Here is a 21,611-nt window from a genome sequence, read left to right on the forward strand (position 1 = left end):
AACTCAAAAGCATTAAGAAATTATAAAATTCCAGAGCTGACATTAGAATGGGAAATGAGTTTAACCAAATTAAAACAAAAACAAAAACAAAAAAACAACAACAGTCTCATGTATAAAGTCCAATAATTTTCATATGTTTATGTTTGCTTTAATCTCGTTAAGGATGAATTTTTAGCTGTTCATCTTGTGTACAACAGAGAATCAGTGATTTCATGAACACATCAGTCTCTACAAGGCTAAATCTACCCCTAGCACACATCAGAAGGACCTGAATGACACACTGCATCTTGCATGACAGTGCACTGCCATATATTCTGGGCTCTATGCCAAATCGACATTTCAACTTTGTTTCAAATGTCTCTTAGAGACAAATGTAGAATAGTAGGTATAAAAACCTCCGCAGTAACAAGAGGAATGCAGTTTTGCCAAGATTCCATTGTATTTATTATGGATAGTTTTCAGAGACTAACTTAACAGAAAGCCTGATTAATTTGAGTAGTCATTTTGATCTGTGATTTAATTATTAAACACAATTAGCATGGTAGCAGGATGGCTCAGCTAAAAAAAAAAAAAAACACAATTAGCAGATCCCTAAAAGAAAGCATTGTCTAATAAATTATGGGTCCTGGTATCTTTTTATAAACAAACAGCCTCTTGTGATTTTTAAAATAGCAAGAAAATGCTAATGTAAAAATTTTATGGTGTTGGAATAGGTATAGTAAAAGCTTATACAAAGTTACTTTTTCAAAATTCAGCAGGCAAAGACATCAGAACATTTGAGATACACCATTAATAAAAACACTACTCAACTATGTGGGGTTTTTTTATCTCTTATTCTCTTCAACCCTCCTTTCCTTCCTTAAAAATTGGGCTCCACCTATGGTTTTAATCTTACCAAATCAGCATTGTCTTGACTTAATTTGAATTTCCTTTTATTTGTTCTCACACTTAAAAACATAACAACAAAAACTCCACTTCTGATCACGAGACATTCTCAATCTCTTCTCATTCACCCTCTATTATTCTAATTCAAAAGGAACCTAATATAATTTGGCAATAACAAATACTTCTTGGGTAAAGAAGCAATTGGCATAAATAGAGATGTCTGGGGGAAAAGATGACTAGGCAAAGAATTTAGAAAGCAGTGATGAGTTCTGTGGTTAAAAATAAAAGTCTGATATTTAGTTTCGCTTTGCCGTGAAGAAAATAGATGTTGCTATCCTTGTTTAAAATATAAAACTGATATCAATACTCTAAGTAGGAAGCCTTACATTTGTATAGGTGAAGAGTGGGGACAACTGCCTTCGACTGATCTATGCTGATGTAAAAAACCACGATTAAATAAAACATGTGCATGGTAAAAGTCTGGTAATCCAAATTTTAGGTAACCTACATTTTACATTTTTAATGTCTGGGTATCTAAAGGTTTTTTCCCCCCAGGCGCTTGACTATTACTTCTACCTTGGCCTCTGCATGAACACATTTTAAATTATGCATTGTCTAATTCATCTAGAAATATGTTGAGATAATGCATGACATCACATTTACCCTCTGAATTTCCTCATGACAAAAGGTGATGACTGTGGCTGACATCACCCCCCCACCCCGCCTTCCTGCAGACACAGCCAGTGACCTAGGGAGACTGTCCCACCCCCTAACCCGACCCTACCACAATCTGCCACCTGAGCCTTCACAGTAAGCTGCTTTGTTCAGAGCTAGGGACTCTCTCTGGTCCCTGGAGGTTTTTGAGATTCATTTGGATTTGGCAAGTATCAGAGGGCATTCTGTGTTTCAGTCATGCCAGATTATAGGACTTGTAGAATAAATGGAACCACATCTCTAAATATAATCTACATCTTTGCTGCTTGCTTGCTTTTTGGTCGAGTTTTGAATTGTGAAAATCCCTATGATGATTTGTTAAAATGAACAGTTACTACATTCTCTCTTCAAAGTCCTTAACTTGGATTTATTAAAGTGATTGTACAAATGATGGTGTGGTTATCACTAAACACATAAAAATTATCATAACCAACCCTTGGTTAAACAGTTTGCCCCTTAACAATGGTAAAAATAAAAAATGAACAAAGCATCAACATTATTAAGAATTAGCAAAAATTTACTTATTAGAAAACATGTTTAGAAGCACATATCTAATGGAAGCATTATGGTGTCAACTGTCACTTGCCCTTTGTAATCTGCCACCTAGTCTAAGTGATTTTACTTTCCGTTTTTTACTATTTGGGATAACATCCAGAGGGTGGGTGTATTCCTAAACATTGGATGTAATTTTAAGAAAATGACTTCACCCAAAATCACTTTGTACCATGTTTTCAACTAGATTCGTCTCATTCATTATTTGGGGATTATCTCTCAGTTTCCTAAACCCACTGCCCAAGCTGGGAGTGATGACTATTTAACTAGAGTCAAGCCTGACATTTTAGACAAGAGATAACGTGCCAAACTTCATTCTACATACACAATGTGAAAGGTGTGATGGCAAGGGATGGGTTTTAGAAGAAATGAGCTTTGATTGATTTTAAATTATTTCATTCAATCCAGAAAAACAAAAACACACAGGAAAGGGAGTAAATAAGTGTTAATAGTTTACATTTGTGTTATACAATGGATACATGAATTTTAAAATCTAGTTAAAAATTTTAAAACGAAATATAACTTCCCCCCATTTTCTATTATTTTTAATTTTTAAAAAATTTTTTACTCTCACATAGTGATGAAATGTAAAAATATTTATTTTGATTCAATCTGGAATGCCAAGATAAATTCAAAGAAGCAACTGAAAGCTCTTGATATGAATTTGAGAAATCCCTAGTTATGGTAACGCTCTTGCTTATTATTCACATAAAATAAGGGAAACAGTGGTTAGAGCTTCATGTAGGGTAGTCAGGCTTCTGCTATCAATGCAAGGCTGTTGATGGTCATATTAAATCATACTATTTCTTAACACTGCTTTCATTATCAGGTCAGCTTCTTCCTTGAATGGACTAGTGCTTCTAAACTGCAAGATTGTACTGCTATGACAAAGAGTCATAGTAAATGAGAAAAACAGTAATATTTCCACATACCAGAATTTCCCAAAGTGGATTCTGTGGAACACATGCTCTTTGGAATGTTACTAGGTGTCACTCAAAAAAGTTTCTGTGGTCCAATTCATCTGCAAAACACTCAGTTAACTGCAATTCATCTGTGATGTGTTTCTTCTCCTCTGCAGGACATTTAAATTGGAACCTTCAATGGGCTTATACATACCACCTTTCAAAGATAGTATGTTTTCCAAAGTCATTTGACCCTGAAACCCTGTATTTGGAAGAGTATCTTTGGATCTTGTGTTCTGTAAAGCAGACTTTGGGGAACACTGGGATTCGATTCCTCCTGTAGTGTGCAGCTAACTAGCTCAAAAGTCTAGATCTCAGCAACTAAATCTAGAGACAGTTAAATAGACCCCAGCATGGTAACAGTCGTGTCATTTCTGGGTCAGGAGTGCTGGTGTGACGAGCTAAGGCAATTGGGGGTAACATTAAGGGGAGATCAGTCTCATGATGGGTCAAAACGAGGAAATACTTTTCTGAAATCATTGGAAATAATATCTAGAGTATGTATTTCCTATATTTTCAAATGTACAATGAATTGTTACCCTTTCTAAACCTTCTGTATTGACACTGTTCCAAAAGAGTTTGATCTGGCAACAACTCAAGGGAAAAAATGAGAAAAATCGAGGTACACCTGGCAAAGAAAGGAGTGAGCACTGACTTTGTGAATCCCTCATATGTTGTCAGATATCCCAGTGATCCAATTCAATAGTGTATTCAATTTCCTAGAATGGCTTCAGATAGGATTGAAACGATAATGTCACCACTCTCACACAATCCCATTTGCAGAAAATGTACCTGGGTTGAAATCATTAGAGTTGTATAAAATCAGGCCTGTTTTAATGATCCAGGTTGCATATGCTCCTTCACACTATGAAACTCTCTGTAATACGCTTATTATATAGACAAGACTCAAGAAGCCAATACCTTCTATCTAAGGCAGGAATAGACTGTAGCCACTGGTGGCCAGTGATGTGTACATATGCGTATTGGACCAGCCACTTCAGAGTTAAGTGCCTTGGGCTAACTGGTCACAGAAAATAAACGCAGGTCTTGGGAGCTAGCTCTGGAATTTTCTATGTAGGTATTGTTTATTTCTTTGATTAGAGAATTACAAATACAATGAATTATAAAAAAAAGTCCCTGCCTTCCCCCCACCCCACAGTCCCACCCCCTTGGAAGCGTGCAGATTACCAGCGCAGCAGCAGCAGCAGTCGTGCACTAACCGGGCGGGCCCTGGGTGTGGCATCTCACTGCAGGCTCAGACACGGGTCATTCGTTCCCTGCTTTGTTTCTAAAAGTCTGTAAAAACATCCCAAATTTGGCACCATGGGGGCTATTGGCAACACGAACTCGGGCTAGGAGGTCTGGGCAGCCTCGGGTGACAAGTCCAAAGCTTTGGCAGTGCTGTTTCAGGAAGCTTCACATGCAGACTTCTTCAATCCATTTTCCTAATAGCTAGATTCAACTTGCCCTGTTTCTGGAAAACACGGGAGCAGCTGGGATCCACCGGGCATCCGGGGGTGATGTCTACAGACCCCCAACAGCTGCAGGAGGGTCAGGGCGAGAGATCCAGGGCAGGGGAAAGGGCCAAGTACTCGAATTTTAGACTCAGGTATTAATCAAACTGCTACTATTTTGCCTAGAACGTCTATCTTTTAAAAATCTACAAGCCAAGGTGGGAGGAAAAGAGGCAGAAAGGGAAGAGGACGTACACACATTACTTGGTTAAAGTCAGAAAGGAATAAATTCTCCACAGCAAAATTTAGAAGATGTCTTGTGAACAAACCTCAATTAGAGAGAAAGTCATGCAATCCTACACTCAGCACTGTCTATTATTTTGTAGGGCAAATAAACACTAATTTACTAATTCAGTATTTTCTTTTTCATCTTTAGCTAAACATTACTTATTTTCATTTTAGACAAAAACAAGAATCATGGAATTTTAAAATGTCTTTTCCTTGTTATTGTGAATTTTGGGGTTAAGTTAAAAAGAAAAAAAAATTGTCTGTGTGCCGTAAAATGCTGAAATCGCTTCTTCCTGAACTTCAGTTAGATGGGGGGGCTTTGGGAACTCTCAAGACAGAAGGTCCTAAATCTCCATGCAAACTCAGGCCACCTGGCCTGACTGTCCCATCACTGACCACAGCCAGCAGGCTTCCCACATTCCCCTCCCGACCCCACCCCAAATACATACAATCCAAATGTTCAGTGCCTCTCAACCGACAAACACCTCAGTCTAAAATGGTGGTAGATATTTTGTACTAGAACATTCCATAGCTAAAAAAGATAAATAACCAAGGTTCTAATTCTAATGTTGGAAATTTTATGTTACAGTTTACAAACATAAGCAAACCCTTGGGACATCATTATTAACTCATTGCGGTCAAAGAAAGGTTCAGTGCTCCAAGGAACTGAAGGAGACTGCAGTACTTGGTAGCCAGAGGGAAAGCTTTTCAGCGTCCCAGTTCTCTCCTAGAACCTGCTTCAGCGAAGCTCCAAGCTGAAGAAAGGCAGGGGGTGGCCGATGAATGTGGCTTTTGAGAAGCTGTAACGACAAATGCCCACTCAGAAAAAGCATAACTAGGCGGACACCCTGCATTTCAGACACAGAGGACCAGGAACATGACGAAAATCTTGCTTGGCTGTTTGAGCCACTTTAGTCAGGCAAACAGGATGACCTAGCAGTTTCTGTCAATTAACTTACAAAATATGAGACTGGAAACATGACTCTGGCGATAGGAAATGGACAGCAGCAAGCCTGGCCCCCAAAGAGCTCTGAGCCGCTTAACAATGCAGGTGTGAGCCGGAATTTCCAATCAACCTGCTCGGTTGCCCCTGAATGGTTTGCTGGGGGAAAGCTACCCGCTGTGGATGGTGATTTGCAGCCAGATGTTAAAGGCTGCTGCTTTTCCATTGGGAGGTCATGCACATCCCAGCAGTTTACCGCCAAGTTTCAAAATGTGGCTGGGATCTCTGTCCTCAGCTTCAAGGAACACACATGCAGTTTTAGGATGCCGCTTCTCAGAACACTGCTTGAAAAACACTTGAAAGCTACTAGGGTAGGAGAGGACACACACACACACACACACACACACACACACACACACAGCTGAAGCTCAGTGCAGGGTGGTAACCTCACCAGCTTTCTCTCCCAATGCAAACAACAGCCTTCCCAAGGGACACTGTGACTTATTCAGTCATTATTTTCCTCTATCTACCCTTAAAGATGGAAGGAATTACAATATTGTGATTTGCTTTTTTCACTTCCGCTAACAGGTTCCTTGGAAATGAAAGACAAAAAATCGTGTCTGGTAGTGATGTTTAACAGCTGCCTATTACATAAGGTAAGGTGTAAGCAAAAGGTTAAGGTCATGCACGATTAGGATAAACACACAAAGACTAGTCAGGTGACACACAAAGTCTATTGCGCTAATAAAGGAGCGAGAGAAAACGGTTGTTTCCGCGGCGCAGGCGGCTGTCATCCTCCGGGCTCCCTCAGTCTCCAGGAGCAGCCTCGGAATAACAGATCATTCCCAATCTGTTTCTGGGCTGCTGCTAAGGAGAAAACCTGGGCTTAGGAGGACAGAGCCTTCTCAGGACAGCTGTGCCCTCAGCAAAGGGCCCTGTCGCATGGGCCCTGATTAACAGGGGATGCCACGGCCTGTCTCCTGCAGCTCGGGGAGGCCTGTCCTGGTCACTGCTCCAAATAGAGCACACAGAGCCTGATGCCTGAAGGACCCTGGGAGGGGGCCTAGAAAAGAATCTTAAAAGGGAGAATAGATGGCGCATATGCCATTCGACTTCATACATGTGAATCTACAACTACATATTTATAGATTTTGAACACTGGACGAAAGAGTTGGGAAACATGAAGAAAGCTTTTTCCAGCCTCCCAACTGTTTCGACCAAGAGTGCCCTCTCTCCATCATCACTGCAGACCTAAGACCACCAGGGAGAGGATCCCATATCTGGGATGGATGACCCTAACTTAACTTCCACACGTTTCACTACCTTAAAAGAGACCAATGTGTTGAAAGTCCTTTAGTCTAAGGCAGCTAAGACCCCGAAGGGCTCACTGCTCTTCTGTTTTGCTGCTATTCCTGAACTTCACCACCATGACTGTTATATTGTCAGGGCAGCCTCTGTAAAATGACTGTAAAACTATGCTCTTGGCCCCAAAGTGAGGTTCATCCAAGCGCTCCTTGATGAATCGAACGGCTTCTTCATTGCTGAAAGCATCCCAGAGGCCATCTGATGCCAAGATCATGAACTCGGGCTGGAGCTTGTCCAGGTCAAAGGTCAGGATATCTGGGTCTGGGATGACCACGTTGAGATTTTTCAGCGGATAATCCCCCAGGGATCGAGACATGGCCAGGATTCCCTGGACCCTCCAGGAGCCATTGAAACTGATGAAACCACCTGGAAAGAGAATGAGCCCATTAGCTCAACCAACTGGTATCTTGCACACCTGGTACAGCCTGGGCATGCGTACAAAAGGCCAACCTATTACATGTGACATATTTCATGTGCTCCTGTCACCCTACCCTGGGACTGCCAGTAAGGAACAGCACTCCTGCTGCATTGAGGTTTGATATTCTACCAGTAGATCCTCATGCCCTCATGCCTGGTGTCGTAAAAGACTTCAAGACAATATCAATACAAATATTCAGGGTAGGACATATGTATGGATGAGGACATCGGTTTTAACTTGACAATACCTTGACAGCTCAGTGATTGACAGTGGGGAGCACTAGTGTGGGGATTCAAGGAGAGCAGCAAAAGAGTGCTGCAAGGCAGGTGGCATGCTGGGGCCCAGAGACAAGCTCTGAGATCCATCATTTAGCTCAAGGCTGCCCTTGGGTGGCCTATGCAGATCTCAAAACAGCACCCCAAACAGGATCAGGATTAAAGAACTATATATTTGAGCCAGTACTTCAAGGCTCGGGGTCTCGGGTCAGACTGCTTGGATGTGATTCCTACTTCTATTACTTCTAGCTATGTGTGACTTTGCATGAGAAACTCTATCTCTCTGATCCCCAGTTTCCTTGGCTGCAGAATGGGGACAATAAGAGTACCTATTCCACTGAGTTGTTGTTGAAAAGGAGTTATTTCATATAAATCACTTAGCACAGTGTCTGAATATAATATGCACTCAATGGTATCTATTTTTTTAAGGTAGTTAGATATGTGTTCATTCATATATTGCTTGTCAGATAGTTATTAAATATATACTCCATGCAAGGTGACTTGCAGGCTATAACGTTATACTAGGTCCAGACTTTTCACTAAAGAAGTGGACAGTCTGGCAGGAATGAAAAGCCACATGTATTAACAGCTGCAAACACAAAAAAGTATTCTTCCAGGGACAGCCTAGTACCCGCTAAATGCTATAGACTGATGGGGGAGGGACGGGTGATTTCCGGTTGTGATGACCAGGGAGGAGTGAGCATTAAAGGTGGGCTGTGAGGATGGGTAGGACTTCTGTGGGCAGGGATGTATGAGAACGTTCCAGGAAGTGTGGCAGGATGGGTAAGAGCACGGGGTCTGGGGCCACGCAGTCCTGGGTCTCAATTCTGGCCTCTCACTAGCGATGTGTCCTTGGGCACACAGCTTCTCGGGGGCTCCAGTTTCTTGGTTGTAAAACGAGGATAACATTATCAACCTCATAAGGTCGGGGAAGAGAAAGTGTGTGTAAATCGCTAGGCCCGGCTCCCAGTAAAGAAGGAGCACACGACAGATGGCAGCTGGTATTACTGTTGTTGTTGGAAACGTCTCAGGAATGGAGACAGAAAGACCAACATGTATTTGGCCCAGACTGGGTGCAGCAAACTGCCACACAAAGCAGGACGGGGCATAGATGTCCCAAAAGGAAGGCTGAGGTCAGAGAAAATACACATAATCAACCGATCATCGTCCCTTAAGCCCCGGGACACAGCAGGCTGGGTTAAGTTCCTCTGACATGGTGTGCGAATTTGCCTGCACGGGTGGTGTGTATGGCACAAAACAGGAAGGAGGATAAAATGGAGTGATGTTTCAGAAGAGAGCACTAGGTGCTAAGATAACATGTCCAGGAGTATCGTACACACACCCTTCCTTGCCTGTGCTTACACAAGAGTAGGCTAACTGTATCTTAAGTTCAGGGTCACAGCAGACTTCTGAGGAGATGGTATCTTTGTAAGTAAGGAAGCCAGAGTATTACGCTCACACTGTCTGCAGTTCATCGGAGCTTGATAGATGCTCCTGAAACATTGTTTGGTCCATCCCATTAACAGAAATCCTGACCAAAGCTTTCATTAAAAATTATTCTGCATCTGAAGCAGTCACTGAAGCAGGAAGGTGTAATAAAATTCAACACTTTTGAACTCAACAGTACAGCTTCCTACTGTGTAAACTCAGATGTTGATTAGGTTCTGGGCAGACGCTGACCTGTAGAGACTGAGGGTCAACCTGCAGATTGCCACAGGCAGCAGGGGCCCATCCTGGTCAGAGACCCAGGGCATATAAACTACCCTCCGGCAGCTGGGCCAGCTGCCTGGAAGGTCATACAGAGCCTCCATGCTGCCATTGTCAGTCTGGAGAGGGAAGGGAAGGGCTGCTCACTTCCACAGATATAAGAGAATCTCCCCCAAATCAAATTATAACAATGCAACCATCAGCTGATAATCTTCCTTCAACGCTTTGTCCCAGGGACACTTCAGTGAGGTCTTCGTTGACCACCCCTAACACTCCCCATTCCCTTACTTGCTTTTTGTCTCTCCATAGCAGCTATCACCTTGTAATATACTAGATGTTTTACTTCTTTGTTAATGTCTGTCTGTCTGTCTACTACATTCCCCACTCCCATTCCAACTCCAGAATGTAAGTTTATATTCCCAGCCCCAAGCTGTTAAAAAATATGAAACAAAAAGGGACTCCCCCCCACCCCACCACCACATACACCAAATATTTACTTATACTAGGCATTGAGCTAGGTGCTGGGAGTCTAGAAATGAACAGACCAAATTCCTGCCTCAAAGAGCTCACAGTTGGGAAGGCAAGACAGATAAGAGAGCCAGGGATGTCCATACATTGTGAGGGGAGACACAAGAGGTCCACATAGGATGCTGGGGAAAGGCCGAAGGGGTACTTAACCCAGACTGGGGGAGCCTGTGGCACAGTGAGACAGGAAGGCTTCCAAACGGACACCCTTAAGCCAGGTTTTACAGGATAAGGGATTGTTATCCACTAGACAGTGAGGACAACACTTTGCAGAAACACAGAGGAATCAGAAACATGGTTCCTTTGGGGAATGGCTGGAGGGAAGCGAGGTATATCAAGCAGGGGCCCAAAGATCTCATTAGCCTTAAAACTAGTAAAGGGCTTTTTTGGCCCTTTTGGAGTCCTTGGCCACTAAGGGCAAGTTCAGTGGCTGTTTATTTGATAGGAAATGGCACAAAGTCCAGTCTCAGCTACCTCAGCAGCAGCCTCCGTGTTGATCTACTAATCAAGTGACTGAACATCTTATTCCCCAGCGGCCTCCTCGTCCACCAAAGGAGACTGCAGACAGCGCTCAGAGGCGGTCACAAGCTCACCAGCTCTCTTTATCCTCTTTCTTTCCTTCAGTTGGTAAGGCTTGTGATCATGAGATAAAGGAATGGCGTTCCCGTCCTTGTCACATAGGACCCCACGTGAGTCACCCACGTTGGCCACGGTGAGGTCTTTATCTGATAGTAGAGCAATCAAACACGTGGTACCTGAAACACAGAAGAGAGAGGCAATGCATTCTTCAGTCATTAAAACTGCTCCTGCTGGGTGAGACTTTCACTTCAGCCATGCCAGGAATGAGGGCTGCTCACATCAACAACACTGATCAAATCTGACAGTCAATTTTCTTAACCTTGTTAGAATGTCACTGAAATAGGCTAGGATAACATTATCATTTTCCCAAATAATTTTTGTTTCTGCTACTCTTAATTTAAACACATATCACATTTAAAAGGATTAGGAGAGAATCGAAATCGTTTGAAGCTCAGACAATTGATCCATATTTTCTGCTTCTCATTGGTGCTGAGTTTCTGTGAAGTCCCAGTTAAAAGTGGGGAGGATGGGGGTAGGGTGGGCTTCTTGGCGGGAGGGCCTGGAATAGCCAGTAAATGACAGATGTCAGCAGCCAGGTCCCATGGAGCCATCTGGAGCCACCTAGAGCCATAAGGGAGCCGCCTGGACCAACTTTCCTATACAGTCTGACTGCAAAGACTGGAAGTCAGAAACAGCTTGGCTGCAGGGTGTGATGGGGGAGGCCATAAAGACAGAAGCAGAGGAACCTGCTGTCATGACAGAAACCAGGCTTCGGTAAACAGGAGGTAGTCAGAGTCAGACTGGAAGTGACACTGTAGGCCTGTTTGCCTGGGAAGTAACACAAAAGGACTCGTTCTCCTCAAACCCTTCTTGGCATGAGGATGGATTAAAGCAGATAGAGTTGGACGGTCGGTCTGGCTGGAGGCTGCCCTCATTACCAGCCTGGAGCCCTCTGTCCAGCTTTTCTTTCTCCTCCCTCCTTTCTGACCATGTCGCCAAGTGTCAAACACCTGCCGAAGGCACAACCCTTTACACTCTTGCTTCAAACTGATAATGGCTTTCCTTGTTAAAATTATTCATCAATTAGTCTTCATTAACATTTAACCTTCTCATTAAGAAGGTCGTATTCCATAACAGAATGAAACCTGCGTCTAAACAGCTCTTTAGTCTTCATAGAACAACAAAAAGACTGAATTCTTATATAGACATAAAGAATAAATACAGGTTGATATCAAGAGCAGGGAGAATAATTAGCATATCCAGTTTTTATAGTTCTATGTGAAATTCCATACTTAAGCCTGTTTAACCCAAAACTGCCTTGATCGGATATGGAAACGCCAAGAAATGTCAGTTAACTCGGGATTTGTGGTATGTAAAGCCTTGTGAAAGGAAAAAAGACTCATCTTAGGGATTATAAAACCAAATCATAAATCTTTTACCTTAAGAAAAGGTGTAAGAATGAAAATGTAACAAAGAACATGTTGCACAATTACAAATAGTCTCAGTTTTTGACATTAGTTGCATTTTGGTCTTCAACCATCCCACTTTGTCCTCAAGCATCTGATTGGATAAGCTTGTGTAATGCAACCAGAACATAAATTCTCCTCCTATAAGTTCTTAGAGCTTGAAAGGTGAAATAGAAACGTTATGTTACTGAATGTCACATGACCTGGGGGCATTATGTCAGTATAACTCCTGGAGCCGTCTCTATCAGGCCCTCTTCCCTTTTCACTGCACACCTTGAGAGAGTTGTGTTCTGACCTTCGCTTCCACCACCACCTAAGGCTGTGCTGCCAGCCTGGCTGACACTCCTGAAGTCTGTATCAACTGCTCATAGGTGTTGCCATTCGCCTGCACTAGAGGATCCAGGCAAAGGCTTTGGGGTCTCCATGTAAGGGAAGCAGAGGGATCCACCTGGATGAGCTATGAGCCCCTTCCTCAGCCCCATTTCAGCCATAGCAGCTCTCCAACCATCGTTAGCTGCGTTGAGCTACCATGTAGGATATTTTTTTTAAAAGGGGGAGAGGTCATTCTTATAGCTGGAAAAAAATGGAAATTTACTCGTAAATGTTAATAAGAACCACCGAAGGGTTTTAAGAAGGATAGTGACATGGTAAGATTTGTGTTTTAAAGATCATTTCAGTGGCATTGCAGAAGATAAACCGGAAGCAGGGAGAACAGGTAGAGTTAATGAGGATCTGAATTAATGTAGTAAACACAGGGATAGAGGGTAGGGGACAGGTTATTTAAAACCAGAATGGGTAGGTCACAGAGAATCAAGGAAATAAAGGACCCTAAGTAATGTCCTGGGGTCCAGATGGGGGGAACTGGGTGCTCCATGGACAAGGACTTAGGGGATGTCTGCTTGGGGCTTCTGGGAAGGGCTTTCTTTCTCCCTAAAAGAGACACGATGCAGAAAATGTCACACTTCCTTGGCCAGGTGCTGGCTCATGTATGTCCCAGAACTGTGGCAGCCGTCATCTTACAGTTATGAGGGGCTGTGCTTCAGGGTCAAGGCACTGTGCCAAGGAGGAGACAGAGGGGGAAAGAGTCCGAGTCCCCAAGACAGCGCAGAACTGCTGAGCCAGCCTGGACCAGCCCTATTCTTGTTCTGTGAGACAGTAAAGGCCTTTGCTGCTTCAGGCTTCATAAGTTGGATTTTTTTGTTCCTTGAAGTATGCTAACCAATTCAGGGGCTTATTGTCTAATAACAGGCTTACTGATGAGAGATTTAGAGTGTGGCCATTTTGCTCTACTCGTGTATTGGATATACTTGAGATTTGAGGCCTGCCAATTCCTTCGTCAAGAACACAATCCCATTGTTTTTCTAGGTAAATAAGATCTACTTCATGACTTGGATTCCAGGACTGTACTGCTTTAAGAAAGTGGGACTGACTATGTTAACAAGAGAATCTTAGACCTGGCCCAAATGGGTGAGCCCAAGATGGTAGAATTAGAGTTGCAGGCATGTCATCATTTTCTTCTATAGAAACCTGCCTACATACTGGCTGGAGGCCCAAGCATGTTATAAAGCAAACCAGGGTGCTTTACTATAAGCAAGTTATTGTTTGGGCTCTGCAGTCTTAGCTTGGGATTAGAAGAGATGGTTTACAATCTAATTTTACTTCACAGAACCAACTATCTTGTTGCTGAGAAACTCCAGGAAAATACTGTGCCCATGAAAAAATGGACAGAATTGCTTTTTCTTTTGTACGCATCAGAAAAAAACACTCCCAAGATTCTGGCGACTAGTTTTGAGACAAAAGACTTACTCCATCATAGTACTATTGATCAAAAAATACTAGGATCTAACAATATTACTTAATTCTGAACCTCAGGATATTTCTATATGGACAATTTAACTTAGATGGGAACTTAATTGCCAATCTGGAAGATATCTTGGAAATTTATTTAACCTAATAACTTCATGTCACAGACAGAAAAAAAAGTTAAAAAAGTGAATTCACACAGACTAGACTTCAATGTCCTCGATGAGTGAACTCTGGCAAGTTACGTAATTTTTAAGCATCAGAAAATGGCACCACAACCCAATCAGTTGCTCAAGCTCTGAGTCATCCTTGGTTTTTATCTTTTCCTCATACCTGATAGTCAAGCTATCATTAAATTCTGTCACTCTTACTTCTAAAATACAACTTAAACCCCTTCAGTTATCTTGTTCTCATTGTGTTGACTCCAGTCCAAGCCACTGTCATTTCAGCCACAGGCTACGTCAGCAGCCGGGTGAGAAACAATGCTGACTAAGTCCTATGTGATCCAGTCCCCATCTAAACTGCCCAAAGTCAAGTCATACCATTCTCCCTCTTGCTCAGGGCCTCCCTTCTGTTGTTCAAATACGCCAAGCCGTTTGTAGTCTGTGGGCCTTTGTACTTGCTGTTCCCTCCACCTGGTACATTTCTGTCCTTGACATTGCCTGACTAATGCATATGGTGATGTCTTAGTTCAAATGCGACATCTTCAGAGTGACCTCTTTGACTGAGAGACCTTATCTCCTCTTTATTGCTTTTATTGCCCTCTCAACACACAATTATGTAGATATCCTGTTTGTTCATTTAAACAGCATATTTAATGTCACTCTTGCCTTGCACAACATAAACTTCACAAGGGTAGGGATATTGTCTGCTTATCTCCCCTACTATCATGCAACGTCTAGAACATCACAGGCATTCTATATTTGCTGAATAAATGAATTAATAGATGAAGGACTAAACAGTCACACACTGTCTCTTTGGTCCTGATTGGACACTACGCTAAGCTCCAGCTGTCTTGCTCTGAGCATGTCAACCCAGGTTAGTACCACACTATACAGCATCTTCCAGATATTACTATACCACAGTGGGGACTCAGCTCCAGCAAAAATACATTTTACACACTGATCAAAACATGACGACCCTCCTATACCTGTGTAACACATGCTCACAGGCACACGGCCAGTGAGGAGAGAACGTGCAGCCTAGGCCTGTCCAGGCTCCTGGTCCAACGCAAAGGAAACACGCGCAGGCGGGGCTCCCACCCTCCCCGCAGCGTCCAAAGCCGTTGCTCCTTGTGAAGCCACAACGGTGCATCACGGTGGTCATTACATGGGCAACCTGTGTCTGCTTCGGACCTCAGTTTGTACTTCAGCCAAACCGGCACATTTGTGTGTGTTGTCCTATGCTTGTTTTCCTTAGGGAAAACACACAGATGCAAATTATTCATCAGTGTATTCTTCTAAACTCGCATCCTCTCCTCTGATTTAATTTCTGGGAGTCAGGCAGAGTAAAGGTACACAAAGAAATCTATTATGGACTAATGCAAATAATCTGGTTGGAAAATATTAGGCCTTTAAATCATCTGATGAGTTGAGCTTGAGAAAAATGTAAATCTTAATGAAGGTTAAGTAACTTAGGGTGTCTCAGGCATCTTTTGAAATGCTAGTTATAAATACTTTAAAAACTCAGCTTAATTAATAACCAAGTAGTAATAACCATTTGTTCAGCACTGTAAATGCCACTAGAGGCTCCCAGACGCACTTGCGGTTGATTTCCTACCACCTTAGTGCAGGAGAGAAGCAGGCATAATTCTTCCCTATGAGCAGATGAGGAAAAACTGGACTCTGACGAGAGCCAGCTCAACAGCCGGGGCCCCTGGATGATCAGGCCAGGAACCCATCAAACGGTCCCTGAGCAGGATTGATCGGCGCGAGGAAATGAGAAAAGAAAGAATGGCATAGACACCAAAGTTGGGATTAGGAGGTTCACTGACTGCTGATGGCAGCCAATGACAAACTTTATTAAAAGGCATATTGCTTATATAGGAAGCAAGTTCCTCTTTTACCAGGAATAAATCTTACCTAAGCATAGGGGTTTTGGTAGGGGGTTTTTGGGGAATGAGGAACCAATGTTCCTGATTTAGGGGTTTGGAGGTGAGATAATCTCTTTGCAACAAGTTACATGATTACATAGCATAGACTAATACATTTTAAGTAAAGTGAAATTTAAGGCAAATAGCAACTGTCAGCAAGTCCATGATGGAAAAGTCCCAAAAGTTCCTAAGTCCATAGACAGTCACATCTGAGGGTCTGGTGGTTGTGGTTTAGGAACCCCTGCTTCTTCAGGAGCACAGGAGGTGAGCTAGGCGTTGTTGGGTTACTTGTTTTAGCAGTTCCCTTTTTTGCTGTTCAGCTAACAAGCAGTTTTGCAGTCTTTTTCTCAGCACACAGAACTTGGGGGTCTTTAGCCACCTGTCAGTCTCTTCCTGCAGTCAGCCTAAAGTCTCAGTACTCTGAGATGGCTCCCAACAGGACTCAGAGATTTCAAGTGTAGTAACCATGGCTGCATCACTCACTGCATATGTACTGAATGACTAAATGACTAAAACACCTGGGAATCCAGAGTCACTACTCCAGTAATAATAACACGACAGACCCTACTGCTTAAGATTTTATTATAATGCTAAACAAACACTTTATTTACTTTATATAACTTAATCTGCACTACCCTATGAGATAGGCCTAACTATTCCCATTTTACAGATGGGGAAACTAGGTCTCAGATAGGATAACCACCTGCCCAGGTCACAAACCTGGCCTGTCTGACTCCACTAGGCCACACCTTTAATAACCAGCACTTCTTTCTGCTCTAAGCTGTTTCCCCTCTACCCCCAGGAGGAATGATTTCTTTGACTAGTTTCTACATTTCTCTGTTTTAAATTGTTCCCATCCACTCAACTCCTTTTACAGTATACACTGTTGCATGTCACAGAAAGGTTCGTAAATCAGGAAAAAAATTGATCACGGTGATATGAATTGCTTTAATACAATTGTGACTCTGTAGTAACATAAAGCTGGTCCGTTTAAACTTCTCAATAATGATCAGTCAGAAGGCATCTGAACCTCTCTGAACTGAATAACAGGCTGTTCAGATTAATGGACCTCCAGGCCCTTCTCAGTTTGAATAGTTGGCTAGTCTTGAATTCGAATTGTAACCTCCGATGCCTTTTGGAAAGTAGGGTAGGCATAAGAAAAATCCCCGGCCCTCTTAGAGTAGCTATACCCGCCTCCCCCATACTTCTGATAGAAACATGGGTTCTGGAAATATTTTTCTACTCTGAGAAAGTTATAGTGGATGTCAGGTTCCAGTGTTGGGTGTACAGGAGGAAATGGTGGGCTTCTGGCAAACTGGAGACCACATACCAAGGAGCAGCAATTCCTTAGCAATGATAATAGTTGCCACACGGGAATGGAGACCCATTATAAAGAGCTAGTTCTTTAGATATTTTAAAGGAAACCATTTATGTGAACTCTCCTGATTTTCAAATGTTGGCCACTTTTATTTTAAAGAACAATGCTAGCTAAACAAAGGTCAACAGTAGGTCAAATAACTCTTTGACCCATTAGATTAACAGCCTCTTGCTTAGGGCCAGGGTGATGCCTTATTCATTGCTATGCTCTTTTTTTCTTTTTTTTTTTTAACTATTTTTATTACAAAGTGCTCTTTATAATACTCACTGCTATATTCTTATGATAGTGTTTTGTACATGGTACAGACTCCTAACGCAGGGATGGGATGCTAAGGATTGGGGTGGTGGTGCTTTTCAATTTACAAGTTGCACTAATTGTAGTATTCATACAATTCAAACCTTTGTTTTATGTTAATATATATACTCTAACCATGGAAATATACTCTCTTATTTTTTAAAAAAATATTAACAGGATTATCTAAGTGATACAAATTTAGACTATTTTGTTTTCTTCTTTATACCTTTCTGTATTAAAGTGCATTCAATATGTTATTTAAAACTACAATTTATTCACAATATTTTTGGAGTATATCAACTATGTAAAGCAGAGCATACAAAATACAAAATATAAAAAACAGAACTGATAATCTTGGTACAGAATGTAGGATGGTACAGGTAGAAAAAAGGCCTAGAGCACTAGCAGTGACCATGATGGCAGCAGCACTGTTGCTAGATAGTTCAAGTTCAGATTTGACTAACAGTGACTATCCATCAATGACTTGGTGACAGACAGGTGAGCCTCAGCTGCCTTTAGGCTCCCCCTGCACAGCCTCAGCTCATCTCTGAGCAGTGCCATCTACAATTTCCACTCAGAGCAGAACCCCCTGCCCTGGGAACCAATCAAAACACACTACCCTCTGTCCCTTGCACTCCCTGCCCCCTTTCCGTATGCACACAGATACGATTTAAAAATTGGAGTCATGAAAATTCTTATTTTATGATAGTTCACCTTACTGCAACATTTTCTTATGTGAGCGACACTGCAGTTTCACTTTTTCTTAGGGTGCGGGTTGGAGGCTGGGCAGAGTGGAGAAAGCGGGGTGGAGCTGCCATGCCTGAGGAGCCTGCTTCCTAACGCACGTGGACACTCTCCTATACAATGCCACAGCCCTCAGCTATAGTGACTCTCCTCTGTGACATACAGTCTTTTGTGAGAGAATAAGGCAAACTGCCACTTTTTTTCTTTAGGAAAGAGAGGAAGAAATTGGGGGTGGGGTGCAGGGAAGGAAAGGAAAGTGGAGAAGGGGACACACAAAGATCGTGAGGGTTGGCGGTGGGGGGAGAGAATGAGAGCGAGAGTGAGAGAGGGAATGGATTTCAGTGAAGGCGTTACAACAACCTAAAGGCCATTCATTATATACAGCATAGGACAATCAACACACTTATAGGATGAGGAGAAATAGGTTTATCTTGTAAAGGTTTAACAATGAATGTTAGTTCAATAACACAACTTCAGAGCCTAGATGACATCAGGTAACTGACAGAAATGACATTGGTGGGCAGCCTATTGGAAAAGAGCAGGCAAAGCCAGACATCTATGAACGTATCACAGGAATGATAAGATCACCGTCAGTAGGTGCTTCCAGCCCCACTTCCCACAATCCACACTGTTTCAAGCCAGGCAGCTTAGAGACAAGACTCTCCAGCCCCATCCCTGTCCACAGAAGCTGTAAGTCTGCCAAAGTTTGACCTGCTTAGAGTTTGTTCACCAGTCTTGCTTGTAACAATTAATGTCATGGCAGAGACAGACCTGTCAGGGACAATCTGTTGTCTGGAAAACTAGAGTAAGCTCTAATCTTTCCTTCTTTATTCCTTTTTTCTTGGCTATTGCCTGAGTCGTTGCACCCCTGATCTAAATTCTCTGGGAGGCAGATCCTCTTCAGCGTTAAATTAATGTGTGTGGCTGTGCTAAGAGAATCACCCAACACATTACTCTAACTGTAGGAAGCTACTGAATTAATACTAATTAACAATTCATACCATAAATCAATAGCGCCACAGTAATCAGTCTTGTAGTAATGAGTTTGAAAGTTATTTTATGCTATGAAAGCCTTGAATGCAAAATGACTGGAAAGAGATTTACGGGTGCAGAGACACGGACAGGCCAAATTACGAGAACTACCATACACTGGCCACTAACTATATATTAGGCTCTATGCTCAGTCCTTGGCACATGTAATTTCTTTAATCCCCCAAACCTATGAAGTGCTATTATACCCATTTTACAAATGATAAAACTGAGATTCAGGGATCAGCCCAAGGTCACCCAGCTGATGATGAAGCAGAACTCACCCAGTATGTTGCCAGAGTGTTGCTTTCAACCTTGAGGCAGGCTGTCGCTAGCCCATATTTAATGCTTTTGTGCAAACCAGAAACAGGTGCCTCTTCCTTATGACACTTCACTACCATCCCCATAAATGGCCATAATATGTACCCAAATCGACAACGGTCACAGTGTAAATGGTGCCTCCTAGAGCTGGGTAGTCAGACCTGCATGATGAAAAGGGCGACCCTGCTTCTAGGGCATGTTCTGCCCTCACCCACCCCAAGAAGAAAGCTCCCACAGGACAGGGTCACTCAGCGAGGAATTTCAGCACAACAGCACAGTACAGGGTTTCTACTTCACACAGAGACTGGTAGCAGCCCTTAAGCCTGACCTGGAAGACTGGAACATTGTCAGCAACATATCTGAGTGCTACTAAGAACACATTTAAGTAAGGCCTTTTCCATCAAGACCGGAAGTACTGGATGTCAACTATGTTTGTGGGCTGGCACAGAGAGGAAGCAGTGAGCAGACACACCCATATATGAGGGAAGCTTCTGTGAGTCCCCAGACTGGGCTGGGCAGAAGGCCCCCCACCCCCACCCCAAGGGCTCCTTTTGTGGCGTCAACTTCCTCTCCTCACATTCTGGAGGGTAGAGTGGCAGGAACAACATTGTGTGACAAAACGGTCTATTACAAATTAGAATTGTCATTTCTTCCATGAGATTTTTGCACAGGCGAAAATATCAGTCATCGAGTCTGACACTGGCTAAATGGGACGCAGTCAACTTGATGTCAAATTCTATTATTTTAAAAACTATGCTAGGTAGTTTAATTCTAGATTAGGTATGCTTGGGTTCTTCCTTGGCAAACACATGCAATTAATAAAATGACTAGAAGAAATGAGAAACAGCATATGAGTGCCAGAAAGGTCTTTTCCACAAATGAGGAATGCCACCCTAAGTATAAAAGCAATCTATTTAATGGGGGGGGGGGGCACTCATAATTCAAGCTTTTAGAATCTAATGGAACATTCATTTAATTGTCACATTTCACCAGAGTTAAACTATAGATGTGTCATGAGATGCTTTTGAACACCATATTGAAACTGAAATATTCTTCAACTTCACATTTCAACTGCTGTAATAATTATGTTTATTTCACACTTGAGTGTAGCCTGTGGGCACCCTTCTAATCCTTCCTTTTCAGTTACGTATGAACATGTTAAAGAGAGTTGCTTCCTATTAAACTGAGTCGCACGCATGGGGTCGGGGGCTTACAAAACAACAGCAGGTCCTCTTGTTACAGGCGTCTTCAGCTGTGGTCTCTGGGCACACTAGGTACAAGGAAGCGACAAGCTTTTGGGATGCTCATTAACATACTTCTCGTAACTATTGCTGACATTTAGTTCAGATGAGAGCATGCTACTGAAATTAATTTCTAATTACATAATCACATCCTGGACTCTCATATCTTTTCATGGTAAATAAAATTAATTTCATGGTTCTTTGATTCTTTCTACACAGGCCAGAGAAGCACTGGTTATATTTTTTTCATGTCTTTATGTTATTTGATGATTCTTCAGTGAGATACGTCACTTTTCTTCAGGTTCCCAGCAAATTATAAGGACTGTTTCTGCTCCTTTATGCATCTATGGGAGAGGGGTATCATAAGAACTTCTGAAATTGAGCTTTCTTAAAAGGGGTGGTCACGTTTTACTAAAAGGCAGAGGGGAGAAAGGAGAGAGGAGAAGGCTGAAAAAGCGAGGCGCAGTCTGATTCATCTGGTGCATAACAGAAAACTACACATTCTCTGACTTTTTCTCTTATCTTAGAATCAACTCTCAGCCCTATGGTTCCAATTAAAAACAAACCTGGCCTTTG

At 42.5% G+C, this 21,611-nt stretch overlaps 1 protein-coding gene across 3 annotated transcripts in view; it reads right to left on the reverse strand.

The window, feature by feature from the left end:
- Positions 1-2,226: 2,226 nt before the first annotated feature.
- The window catches only part of PPM1L (protein phosphatase, Mg2+/Mn2+ dependent 1L), a 290,360-nt gene continuing 270,975 nt past the window's right edge, over positions 2,227-21,611 (reverse strand). For all 3 annotated transcript variants that reach the window (XM_019626870.1, XM_019626877.1, XM_019626883.1), the window contains exons 3-4: positions 10,682-10,843; positions 2,227-7,529 (exon numbers count right to left, since the gene is read on the reverse strand). In XM_019626870.1, the coding sequence (XP_019482415.1) occupies positions 7,183-7,529; positions 10,682-10,843 (509 nt within the window). In that variant the 3' untranslated portion in view covers positions 2,227-7,182. The remainder of the gene's footprint in view (positions 7,530-10,681; positions 10,844-21,611) is intronic.

Source organism: Hipposideros armiger, unplaced genomic scaffold (genome assembly GCF_001890085.2).
Source record: "Hipposideros armiger isolate ML-2016 unplaced genomic scaffold, ASM189008v1 scaffold_16, whole genome shotgun sequence".
Lineage (NCBI taxonomy): Eukaryota > Metazoa > Chordata > Mammalia > Chiroptera > Hipposideridae > Hipposideros > Hipposideros armiger.